General features: G+C 39.3%; 1 protein-coding gene across 1 annotated transcript in view; it reads right to left on the bottom strand.

Annotated features, from left to right (window-relative positions):
• The window catches only part of TMTC2 (transmembrane O-mannosyltransferase targeting cadherins 2), a 149,777-nt gene extending 146,689 nt beyond the window's left edge, over positions 1–3,088 (bottom strand). The window contains exon 1 of the mRNA XM_085308817.1: positions 2,597–3,088. Within this exon, the coding sequence (XP_085164943.1) occupies positions 2,597–3,007 (411 nt within the window). The 5' untranslated portion in view covers positions 3,008–3,088. The remainder of the gene's footprint in view (positions 1–2,596) is intronic.
• Between the last annotated feature and the right edge of the window lie 9,178 nt (positions 3,089–12,266).

The raw sequence follows: 12,266 nt of genomic DNA, 5'->3' as shown, positions 1-12,266 counted from the left end.
GATGTAAATCACAATGATGTTTTATCGCCTTAAACTGTTCTCATCATAAAGAGTAAAGCTTTCCAGGAGGCTTTTAAAGTGCTACCTTTGGTCCTTAAACTTGGTTTAAGTTATTTTGCCTCTATTTACTTATTCCACTCATGGCCATTATTGTTAAAAAGGGCTGTATTTCGGTCTTACTTCCCATAAAGTGCTTGGGAAAAGAGATTGGCAACACTGCAGGTAGAGCCCGTACAACACTGGAGGACAAAAGTACGCACAAGTACTCAGAGAGAAATATTTATCCTAACGTACAAGGTCAGTGATGATATTCCTGACACCATAAGCCCTGCAGAACAATATGTTCTTATAAAAACTTAASACATTTGTGAATGATTTCTGTCAAGCTTCAGAAAGCAAAAAATAAGCCTCACTAACGATGCTTTATAAATGAAGCACCTAGCTCAGCTACTCAGCCCTGTACGTGACTGAAGAGAAGCTTCCCTRGCACCAAGGTGATACATGATTAGCAGCACTCAGCCTTAGCACGTGAAGGAAAACACACCCTACCAGATCAGATAATTAGGAAATGCATTTATGGCATATCAAGAAAATATTTGTAAGTCCCTCCCTATAAGATGCTCTCCAGCTAGTGTCTAATCTCCTCAAAGTTTTCTAATCTACAAAATACAGACTTATTTCTGTTACTATAGATTAAAAAAAATGAGATACTGACACTAGTTTTCTGTCCTGCATTAGATCTCATGTCTTGGGAAAACAACTCCATGCTAGGTGTTTAGATTTAATTTAGAGTCCTAAGACCTGGGAAGAGAGGCACTACATCTAAAAAATTAGGATATTGAAACCCACATCTTATCTTTTGTCACTTAGGTCTCTCCTGGACCAATTTTACCCTGGCCCTGAAGGAAAAATGGAAAAATGTAAAAAAAAAAAAAAAAATCCCCATGAAAACTCTCAGAAATTTCTGCAGAAGTTTTCCTTTTGATGAATGAGTGTTCTCTGAAAAAAGGAAATCCACAAAAACAAAACAACCTTGCTAGTTCCAGGATGGTATCTTGGTCTTCAAAAGCACACTGCAATGAGGAAAGACTACGAGGAACATTAATTTAGATTTCATATCAAGTCATATACAAAGAATTCAGAATTCAACATGGACAATATGAATGAAATGTTTTACCATTCATTCATTCTTTAGCATAGGGTAACATTTGAGCTATGAATCAAATTCCTCAAGGCACTTTGTAAAATCTCAGCCTATATTTTTCAGAATAAAACTTGCTCTTCGTTACATATGCACGTTTTCTTTTTCACATAATTAGTTTACTGTTTGTTCCTGCTGAGTATTAGGTGCACGATTTAACATATTCACTGCATTTGGCCTCTGGCATTCAAAAGAAGTCTTATGCACTCAAATACATATGTGTAAAAATAACGCATGAAGCGCMTATTTCCTTTAATATGCTCAGTTTTGTCAGAAAAGGGCATGATAACTAAATCAACATGTCAGAGCAGTTTACCAGGGAACCAGCAGAGATGTACTTACTTTTTTGACTTTCCTATTTTCATTATATATTACAGCTATGTATTCTACACTCTGCAAGCAGAAATCATCTCTTCTTTACACATTACCAAAATACAAAATCTCTTTTTGACTTGAATTAGAATGAAGAATCAAAATTTCCAGGACAGGCAAATTTTAAAATCACTGTGATTGAAGTGGGTTGAAAAACTGTATTTTGTTTTATTGCTTTTCTTGTTAATGTCTCACTGAAAAATGTGACAAAATTGATATGTCCCCATGAAGCATTTTCCTTTTTTTAAAGTCAGCAGTTTTCTGACAGAAAACCATTCCACTGAAAATAAAATGACACATTCTCAGCTTACTCATTTGTACAGCAACTGAAGTAGTTAAGTCTTGATTTCACCTGGGGTTTCTGGATCCTACCAAAATTCATGAGGTCTGCGTGTAGGGGAGGGCCATGATTCTGGTGGAATTTTTTGTTTGTCTGTTTATTTCACTATTTTGTTCCTAAGCAAGAAGTTCTTTCGGCAAGGCAGTAATACATTTGCGTCACAGCTCCTACTAGGGCAAGGAAAAAAAAAATACCTATATGCCAAAGACTTCATTCAGGTCCCATGCACCTTTACGAGACGGGAACGGTAAGATCTCTACCTTTGCCCCCGGGAGCCTGCAGATGGTAGCTGCTGCGCTTGCATGGCCTACTGCGCTAAGCTGAGTTTGCAAGATACAGGAGGGTAAGAGCATGAATGAATTCTCTGCAAAAGGCAGGCAGATATCTAGTGCTTGATGGTGAACAGAACGAGGAGGGAGCTGCTGGAAGCCAAGAAAGTAATTGAAAGAAATACATCCCCAGCGTAAAGCAATAGCAATGGGTAACAGCACGTTGTTTAAACAAAATGTAAAAATCCCTTACTAAACTGCTGTAAACATACTTTCAGTATTAGACATCTGTGCTTATTTTTCAGAGTTGACTAAACTGCTAAGAATTATCGTGCACTTGAAAACTCATTTAGCACCTGTTTAACAGCAATTGGTGCCGTACAAATAGTGTACGGGACAGAAAAGGAGACTCACCTTGCATAAAGCAGGAATGATCTGGTGCATTTTCAGCCGATGAAATACGAAGATGTCATACACCGCCGAAACTGCCAGCACAGTCACTCCTTGCTCCTTCCACAGCATGCTGCAGCCAGCGCACAGTCCCGTCCCCAAGATCCAGCCCCAAGTACTTGCTGAGGAACTCCTCGTGGAGCAATGCTTCACATAGCACATCAGGGAAAGCAGGAAAAAGAGGCAAGCTCCCACGTCCGCCCTCCCTACAATCCCCGCTACTGCCTCGGTATGGATCGGATGAGATGCAAACAACAGGCCGGCTACCAAGGTCCAGTATCCATCCCCGAACAGGATCCTGGAGAAGTTTGTGAAGAGGCCCGTGACTGCAGCGTGGAGCAGGACGTTCACCAGGTGGTAGCCCCACGGGTCCATGCCCCCGAGGGCATGGTTAATGCGAAAGGAGAGCGTGCAAAGTGGCCTGTACGACTTGTGGCTCCCGCTGTGAGTGAGAAGAGTCCCCCAGAAGTCATTGTAGAATATATGGGTCCATGGGGTCTCTGGCAGAAGATCCTGGTTCGTCTTGATAGCTCGACTGTGAAAGACAAACAAAAACTTCATTTCAACCAAAGAAAAAGGATACAAATGAAAGGCTGTCAAAATGCAATCAAATTGCTAAAAGAAGAAAGAATGGCATTGTTTTGATACTGCTTTAATTCAAGTTTTGATTTTTTTTACAGGAGGTATTAGAAGAGTCTGTATTACTGACTTTTTACTAAAGCRAATTTCCATATAAATTGGCTTTTAAAACATTAGAAACAGATGTTACGCTGGTTCCATTAAATTTAAACACCCTTCAGTGACATTCATCTGAGTCTAACCCATGAGTAATCGGTTAAGATTTGATGAGTTATAATTAAAATGTAAAAAAATTATGAAAAACTGACAAACATTATTGTTGAAACAACTGATCCTCCAGCAATTCAGAACTAAAACCCCAACTGGCCTTTTATACTGAAATTTTAATTTAGATGTTGGAATGAGTCTCGCTGACATGGATGAACAATAAATACAGAAAGTCAGTAGGAGCATGCAAATCTGGTGCTGCGTGGGGTGCTCCCACCACTTTCTCATACATATTTTGACAGACAACATCCTCCACTAACACCTTGTTGGAGGCAGACAGCAGAATATTTTACCGRTGAAGAGACACCTTCGCTTTGAATTTCTTACAATTGAGAAAAAAACATTGTTAGGCTGCATTGGTTTATGAATTCCATTCTGTGCCAGCTTTATTGGGGGAAAAAAAACAAGCCACGCTGTTTTCAGGCAGCTTGTTTCCAACTACCCTGGCAAGACTGGGTGCCAGCCGTTAGCAATCTCCATGTCTAATTCAGCACAGGGAAAAGCTGTCCACTRTAATGTTTGTGAAATGGCTTATTGTACAAATCCAATCATTTGCATTTAAAATTCATGCTGAGGGAGAAGATGAGAGACCTGCAYAGCTCAAAAAGATGACCAGAATTTAATTAACAACTTGTTCTCACAGTCAACTTTATATTTAAGATTAACAATTACCGAACTTTATTCGTTTAGCATTTATTTTTCACCAGGGTACTYAGGAGTAAAACCACCTCAGGACTCTACTATTAAAAATATGAAATAAGTAAAAACAGAGAAGATTTATATCTAACTCTCATACCTCTCTTTCTCTCCCCCTAAAAAATTATTTGCATAGTTAACACTTCTTAAATTCGGATAAAGAAGAAAAACAGTGTGAAACTCAAACCAGCATTTGAAACTCACTGGTCAAATTCATATTCCGAGGTCCCTCGACCACTCTTGCCCTCAAAGACACAAATTCTTTGGAAATAGTACCTAAATTCAAATTTTTATGTCATAAATTTCAGGAATATGGTCTTGCTCTTTAAAGAAAAACGCTCAGACGCTGACATGCTGTGCCACAGCATCTTCGTGCAAATACTCGAAATACCACAYGGCTCAGCATTTCCATTGTACAAAGCACGTTGCTGCAACGCTTGCAGACACGCTTCCTCTCGGCACGTCCTTTCCTATTTGTGCCTGTGGGAGGTTACGGACAGGTCAGCTTAAATCTTTTAAAAATCTGATGATGCCTTCTAGAATATTTGAAAATTTTCATTTTGAGTTCTGCTTATGCCGTGGATTGGGTTGCTTATGTTTGTTTTCCCAGCCCCACACATTTTTCTCGTTTTAGTACAGCCACAAAAAGAACACTGGAAGAAAACAAGATTTTTGTTCTCATATTATTTATCTCGTCCTGCAATGCAGTCCTTTCCTGACATTTAAGTCCACTGTTTGTGATTCCAGTTTGTAATATCACTCTAAGAACCACTATAAGAAAATTAGGAATTCAGGAAGAGTAAAGCAGGTGTTACGCTAGAAACAGCCCTTTCTCTGGGAAAAACACAAATCGTGAAGACCACAAAGTGCAAACGGTGAGCGTAGCTAAGAACGGCTACTAGATGTTGTAATTTAGAGTTGAAACCTTGAATTGCAAAAGCCTTTTTTTTTTCTTTCCTTCCTTTGGGCAGAAGTACTAAAGAAGTAAGTGGCAATAATACTGCCACTGCAACTGCCCTCCCCTAAGGCAGAATGTTCTGCTACTGAGACTAGACAGTACACATGTTATTCCCAGGAAATTGTAGGTTTTATTGTATCTTTTGCAAGCATAGTCATTTCTAGTACTCGATGCCATGCAAGCACTTAAAAAAAAAAAAAAAAAAACTATAGCTATGGTATACATGTATAAAACAACTCCACACTACACTGCTACACTTCTTAAGAGAAGAGACCAACCATCTCCCTCCGTTACAAGCGAACGGCGATCACACGAATCATTTTCATGCAGCACGTATTCTCTCACTTGGTCTCTTCCCCGCCAAAAGTGAACTGCTTTCCCYAAAATCATAAAGAAGCCTCTTGTACATTCTGAAGGCATGAATGCAGTCAAATTTTATTTATAGCCTTAGCAATGAACTACAGGTAGCCTTGATCCTTTGCTGTTTAGTCCCGTTCACATGGAGAAAAATTGAAGTGCAAGCCTTGAAGATACAGTATTGATTACCCAATGTTTTAGGTACAGAATTCAGCTGACACTTTTGAAATTTAAGCAGTTTCTCGTTCATGTAAAGATAACATATTCTAATGCCAGCCAGTCAGCATGAAAAATACAAAAATGGTCCAGTCATATCAAATGTTGTAGTCTCTTTGAATAAAGACTTGAAATAGAATTTAACTTCTTTCAGTATTCCTTTTTTTTTGCTAAATGTTTGAAAATTAAGGGAAAAAAAAGTCTCATTAGTGTTTTRGGATATTAGAAAAAAATACAAGACACACACAGCTAGATGTCCTGCAGCAAAGAACGTCTCACATAGGCTGCTTGTTAACGTTCAGCTACTACTCTGTTTTGCATTAGAAAATTTAATAAAAACCAGACTTGGCCAACATTAGATTTCACTGCACAAAAGGACGCAGAAATACAGTTTCTCATATGAGGACCTGCAATATCAGAGCCAGGCAGATCYATGTCATTTTGCTCTCAAAGTTAACAGTGGAAAGGTTTCAGCAATGCTGTCYGAAGACATTGCCATGGACATCAGCAGCGTGAGCGTGGCAGAAGAGGTCTGTGGGCTGAGTCCAGCCCRCAAATACCCAGCTGCTTGGTGCCAATTTGCAGCCCCAACTTGGCTATCTAACAGCATCGATCAGGAGATCAAGCAATGAGATGTTTGTCTCAGCGAAARGGAGAGAAATACAAACTTTGTATTTAATAAAAGTATAAAACCAAAGACTACTGAATTGTTGGTAACCTTCTGTCCTGTGCTTCACGGAAAAAGAGCACAGACATTGCAGACTCTGGGTCCCAGCTAGCATCTTAACACTTCTAGGTTAAGCAGGTGTCAAAATACAGGAATCAAACCCATGAAAATGCACCGTGCGATCGGATGACCTGATTCCCAACTGCAACTCTGACCAGCACAGCCACGTGAGAGGACACCTCTGGATTTCAGCTCCGTGTAACGAGGTGCTGCTCGGCAAGCACGCCTGCCAGGGAGCCCGGCCGCGTCCTGGGGACGAGGCACCACTCTGAAGCCACCCAGCGTGCTGGCRGCAGGTAGGGTGGCCAAGCTGCCGCTCGGGACGATTTGCCCTTAGACAAGCAGCTTTCCTACCCTGCCTCGCAAGCGGGAGCAGCAGCTCCTGACCATGTCTGTGCTAGCACATTCAGGGGCACAGAAAGAAAAGCTAGTGAGGAAAGCAACAAAAAACAACCTCAAAAAACCCCAATCCTCATGGCAGAAAAGAACTGCTGTATGGGTCAAAAACAGCTTCTAGGAGTTGCTACTTCAAAGTTGCTGGGGAGTAAAGAAAACTGTAACATCTAAAGGTCCTCAGTGCTGGACTAAGCTCCCAAGACAAATCAAGGTATCTGTGCTGACTCCCATCCTAAAAATTATGTATTCCTGATCAGCATCAGGTGTATTAATTTATTCCCCAAGGGGACTCGTAGAGGTACTAATAAAAGCATTTTTCTTTAATTACTAAATTATCAAGCAGTTTATTTCTGCTACAGTGGTGATGCTTAGTAGCTGATCCAATGGCAGCTTTAAAAGCAGCTCTTAACACCCTGGAAGGTGCTGACATGTTCTTTATAATGCCTACTGCACTCGTAGCAATCTGGGTTCTCCACAGATAGAAAATAATATTAATTGCTGGCTTCAAGAAAGACTCTGGGATAAAGGAAACTACAAAATGCCTTATTAGCCCTGTCTTCTCCTCCTCTTTCACTCACAGTTTACCTTCAGGTTACATCCTGAAGATTAGTCCAATCTTGCTAATGGGCATAACAAGAGAAACTCTCCAAGTGCATTCATCACTCTTAAAAAGAACTGTAAACTCTGCTCTCACTAAGAGGCAGCAGGTCACAAGGGAAAGTAATTTTTCAAAGCTCCAACACAATTGGCATTTTTACTTTCAAGCAGCCTCAGATAAGGTTTGCAGACTCAGTCAGGGAACTTGCTTCCTTCAATTTTTAATGCCTGCCCATTTCACACATCCCGGGAGAGTGAGATGTCTTATTCAGTGTACCACAAATGGATTGGTTTGAGACGAGAAAAAAAGAATCACAGTCAGCTATCAATACTTTAAAAAATGGAAGTCTGAAGAAAGGCAAGAGCTGTAATGGGAAAACACTTGCTTGTCTACTAAAAGAATCCTTTTGTCTCCTACTATAAAATTCTTATTTGCCTAGGTCAGTGCACACCTTGAGCACAAGTAGGACTTTTTCATCAAACTCAAATAATGCAGCAGATCCAGCAGTTCACACATGCACATACACAGGCACATATACAAAAAAACAGATGTTTTTAAAATTAACAGCTATATGTGTCCTAAACTTCTGCACGAGTGCTAAACTGATCCAGGTGTTAACACCAGGGTAAAAAAACAGATGCAACATTCTAAAGTGATTTAACGCATTAAGCCATATGTCCAGCTTGAATATTGCTAATGATCCCCATATGCTGAAAATGAACATCAGCGTCTGAAGCAGAAAGCATATTTTTAAGCAAAAGGAGAACTCCCAAATGTGCACACAGGAAGCTATCGCCCAACCCTGTCTCTCATAAAGTAGATAGGCAATGATGGACTGGTAAGTCTCTATTTGGACATTCTTCTTTGTTTTTCCTCAAGATCATTTATCATTTACACCTTTTCCGTAAATAATAATAGAAAAGCACCCTAGAGAATTCCTACAGTTCATCTTAATGGACCTTCCTAAGGATGCTTACGAGATTATACGTTACCTGTATAGACAAGATTGAAAACACTACCAAAGCCTACTTTTCCGAGTACAGACAGCTTCACATCCCCCAGCATCTGAGCATCTGAGCATCACATCCTCAGCAGCTGAGTCTACTCCTGAGCGTACACCTCCAAAATACTTACAGGTTGTTTGGCAGGGATATAGTCAGAAAGCAAACAAATGATAGAACAGAGTTTGTCATGCTTGCAACATTTGTTATACTTGCTCCTAGACTACAATACAGATATAGTCTGTATTGAAAGAGAGAAGGGGAAGAAAAAAAAAAGATCAGCAAAACTACCCAGAACATAAAAATGTCTTAACTAATCAGCATCAATACGTGAAAGCTCATTCATTTAAAAGTTTAATTATAAACTCAAGGGAAGTATTTATCATTGCTGTAGATTTCTGGCAGCAATTATATTTTACATGTTATGTATTAAAGTTCATTCCTTCTCGACAGGTCTGAAAGTGGATTTCATCTACAGATCCAGCAAGCTGTAAAATTATATCTATGCCGCTTCAAAAAAATACATCTATATTGCATATCACCAAGGGACATCTGCAGGAGACCAATCACTGTGCAACCTACTGGTTTCAAGTTGCAGCTTTCAGCTTTTCTTAAGAAAAAATTTTCTTGGGTGAATCTCTACGGAACAGCCAACAACTCAGCTGATTTCAGCTGGGAAATACAAAGTCTAAGTCTCTTGATGTATAGGAACCTGAGTTGCTGGCTAGGYTCTGAGAATAGGACTATACACTTCAAACAGCTTGAAGAAAAACACTTCTATTCAAGTCATATTTTAAACCAATTAAAGAAAAACCTAGCATCACAAAAGAGAAATAAAATTGGGAGAAAACTAGCGCCTAGTAAACTTCTACCCATAGCTTACTCCTTTTCTGACTATAGAGAAAGATTTGAATACAACAAGCTCAAAGCTCATACATGGAAGAGAGTATCAGTATATTTTTGTCAYTATTTTTGTCTCATATAACAACTAGTCAAAGTTATTAATTGGATATGCAGTTTGCATAGGGCCTTAGGATAAGATATACATGAATAGTAATACTAATCTGTAGATTTTGGACCAGTAACAATAATTCCATAGTCACCTTACATTTAGTGACAGGACAAACAAAACTGCAAGTAATGGGACCGTAAGCAACTGTACTCATAAAACACCACAGGTTGGGTGATACTTTCCTGAATTTAATCTCGGCAGCATGAAAATTCACGTGGGTGAGAGGACGATACTATGCCCTCACCTGCTTGCAACTGCTGACAAACCCAAAGACACAGAGAAACGAAGCAAAACAGAAAACAACAAAACCAACCACAGGGAAAGGTTATAGTCTCATATCACAGTATAAAGAGATACAGATTTTCTAGATTTTCCAAGTTCTGGAATGTCTTTGGAAGGAATTCACCTTTTACAATAAGCAATGTAATTTTGCAGAATGCCATGCGGGGGGGGGGGGGGGGGGGGGGGGAAGGGAAGACACCCAATGAGATAAACTAGTAAAAATGATTTCCATGCACAATTCTATCAGTTGTGGTTCGAAGATTTCTACCACTAGGTTAGGATTCAGTAGCCCATTAACTGCAGGTTTCTAGGCTTCAGGAGCTTGGGGACTCCGGATTCACCATGCTATTTGGAAGGAAGAAGAGCACCCCGGCGTAGTGGTGGGACTACTGCTGGGCACCACCTTAACCACACTGAAGGACGCTGCACACACAGATTCTCTTACTGACTAAAAGAGCTTTGAAAACTAAGGAACTGAAGGTCCAAAACATTTTGATTGCAAGAAGGTTGAGATGACCTGCAAAGTCTTTTTCTTCCAGAATAAAAATATTTCAAGACCTAACTGTAAAGGCTGCAACCTTTCTCTCTCTTCCTCCATACTACAAGCCTTTTCATTTCTAAATATGCCCTCACATGCAGAGAGATTCTTGCCTTAATGTTAACCACTGTTGTGCCTCATCCCCTCTCCGTTCAATCTGCWGCCTAACATGCACTGAAAAAGGGACTATGAGAAATGTGAAACCCTAATTAGGACTAACTGCCTGGCACAGCACTACTCGATTCTTTGGATAGGTTAAAAAGAAATGCTGAAAGGGAGTCAGAGAAATACTCAATATCTTCTGACGCTGAACAATTGGATATTGCCAGTTTTATCTCAGGAGAAAGCAGGCAAAAATAAAGGGAGAAGAACAGCTCCTGCCTTTCTGTCTTTCCCCTGAGTTTCTTTACCACACTACAGACAGTAGATCTATGAGGCACCTTTATGGAGGGGGGAAAAAAAATGTCCTAAATCAGAAAATCTTTTGTGCTTCTCTCACACTGGTTCATAAGCTAGCTGTTCTCCCTACTTCAGCATACCACATGTAATTCTGTTCATCTGAGACTTCAGCCTATTTGGTATTTACCTGATACACATTGCAGTTGTTCTTATATTCTTCAGGCCAGGCTATAGTTTGACAATGACTCATTATTTATTTATTTATTTATACATAAATGTAATACCAACTTCTGAAACCAACTTCAGAATTCATAGCTAGAACCTCTGCTGCCCTTTACAAATCTATTTTAGATGATAAAAGTGGGCTCAGCAGGCCTTATTAGATTTACTGTTCCACCACAGAACATGGCATTATACTTCTTCTCTTCCCCCACTTTCCTTTGAAAACACAAAACATCAATAATTTTTACCATTTCACCATATAGCAACACACAACTGTACAATTATCTCTAAAGAAAAGAATAGATGTTTTAAGGCTTGAGAATGCAGTAGTCAAAGTAGAAATAATGTCTCTCAACTAGATTAATAGGATGGAACTATATTAATAGGATGGACATGAAACTACTCTCCTTTGACAAGCTACCAACTGAATATTCATAAAGTCTTTCCAGAACATGCACGTTTTACACACATTGCACACTGTAAGAGAAACAACGCACACATCCTGTACCACGATAGATTAGAGCTTTATCAGTCATACATCAGTCTCATAATCATCTGCTTTTCTGTTCTTTCCAGTACATGGCAAGCTATCTTGAGAAAGAAAAATCAGGAACTAATTTTTTATATATATATATATATATAATAGAAAAAATATATATATTTTTTTTCAAAAACTTTCAAAAAAGTTCACTGAGATTGTATGGAATTATGCCTAAACACATACTTCTGTTTCTGAAATAAATGCACTCTAAATTTAAAGCCTGAAAGGGTTTTTAGGTAGCACTCTGATTTTTATTTTTAGTTAGTGAACACTAAAAAGGATACTTCCAAACCACAACAAATACGCAGACACTCTCCTTTTTATCCTTTTTTTGGAGAGATAAAACAGTGGCATGYTACTTTGTATAAGTTCCTTTCCTCTAGCCTTTTATTTATGCAGCCAAAAAACCTTCATACACCAAACCTTGGTCTACACTCAAAATTTCACTGGTTTAACTGAAAGRTGTTATTTTAAATCTACTTAGTGGAAACAACTTGGCACATGCATGGAGATGACTTTAAAACTTACACCAGCTTTAGAATTTGTCTTTATGTTAAAAAAGAAATCTAGTTATCATTGGTCRCATTAGTATTTTCCAGAGCAATGATCAACTCAAACAGTGATCAAACCCAAGCTAGCTTTCGTTCTCTTATTAACAGAGCTGCCAAACCCAGGCCCCTCGATGTCAGAAAYCATCAGCTGTGGAATTTGTGCCCATCCAAAGTTCTCTTCTCCCAGAAAGTCTCTTCCTCCTCGCCTTCAGCCCCAACTTSAGACGAACACATAAAACCAGCATTGCGACGTACATCCCAATTGCCCTCCTCYGAGATGCAGGCTGACAACGT

Source organism: Rhea americana, unplaced genomic scaffold (assembly GCF_003343005.1).
Source record: "Rhea americana isolate MKP2758 unplaced genomic scaffold, rheAme1 scaffold_283, whole genome shotgun sequence".
Classification (NCBI taxonomy): domain Eukaryota; kingdom Metazoa; phylum Chordata; class Aves; order Rheiformes; family Rheidae; genus Rhea; species Rhea americana.
Note: the sequence above shows the minus strand (reverse complement) of the source record. Positions and strands in the feature narration are given on the sequence as shown.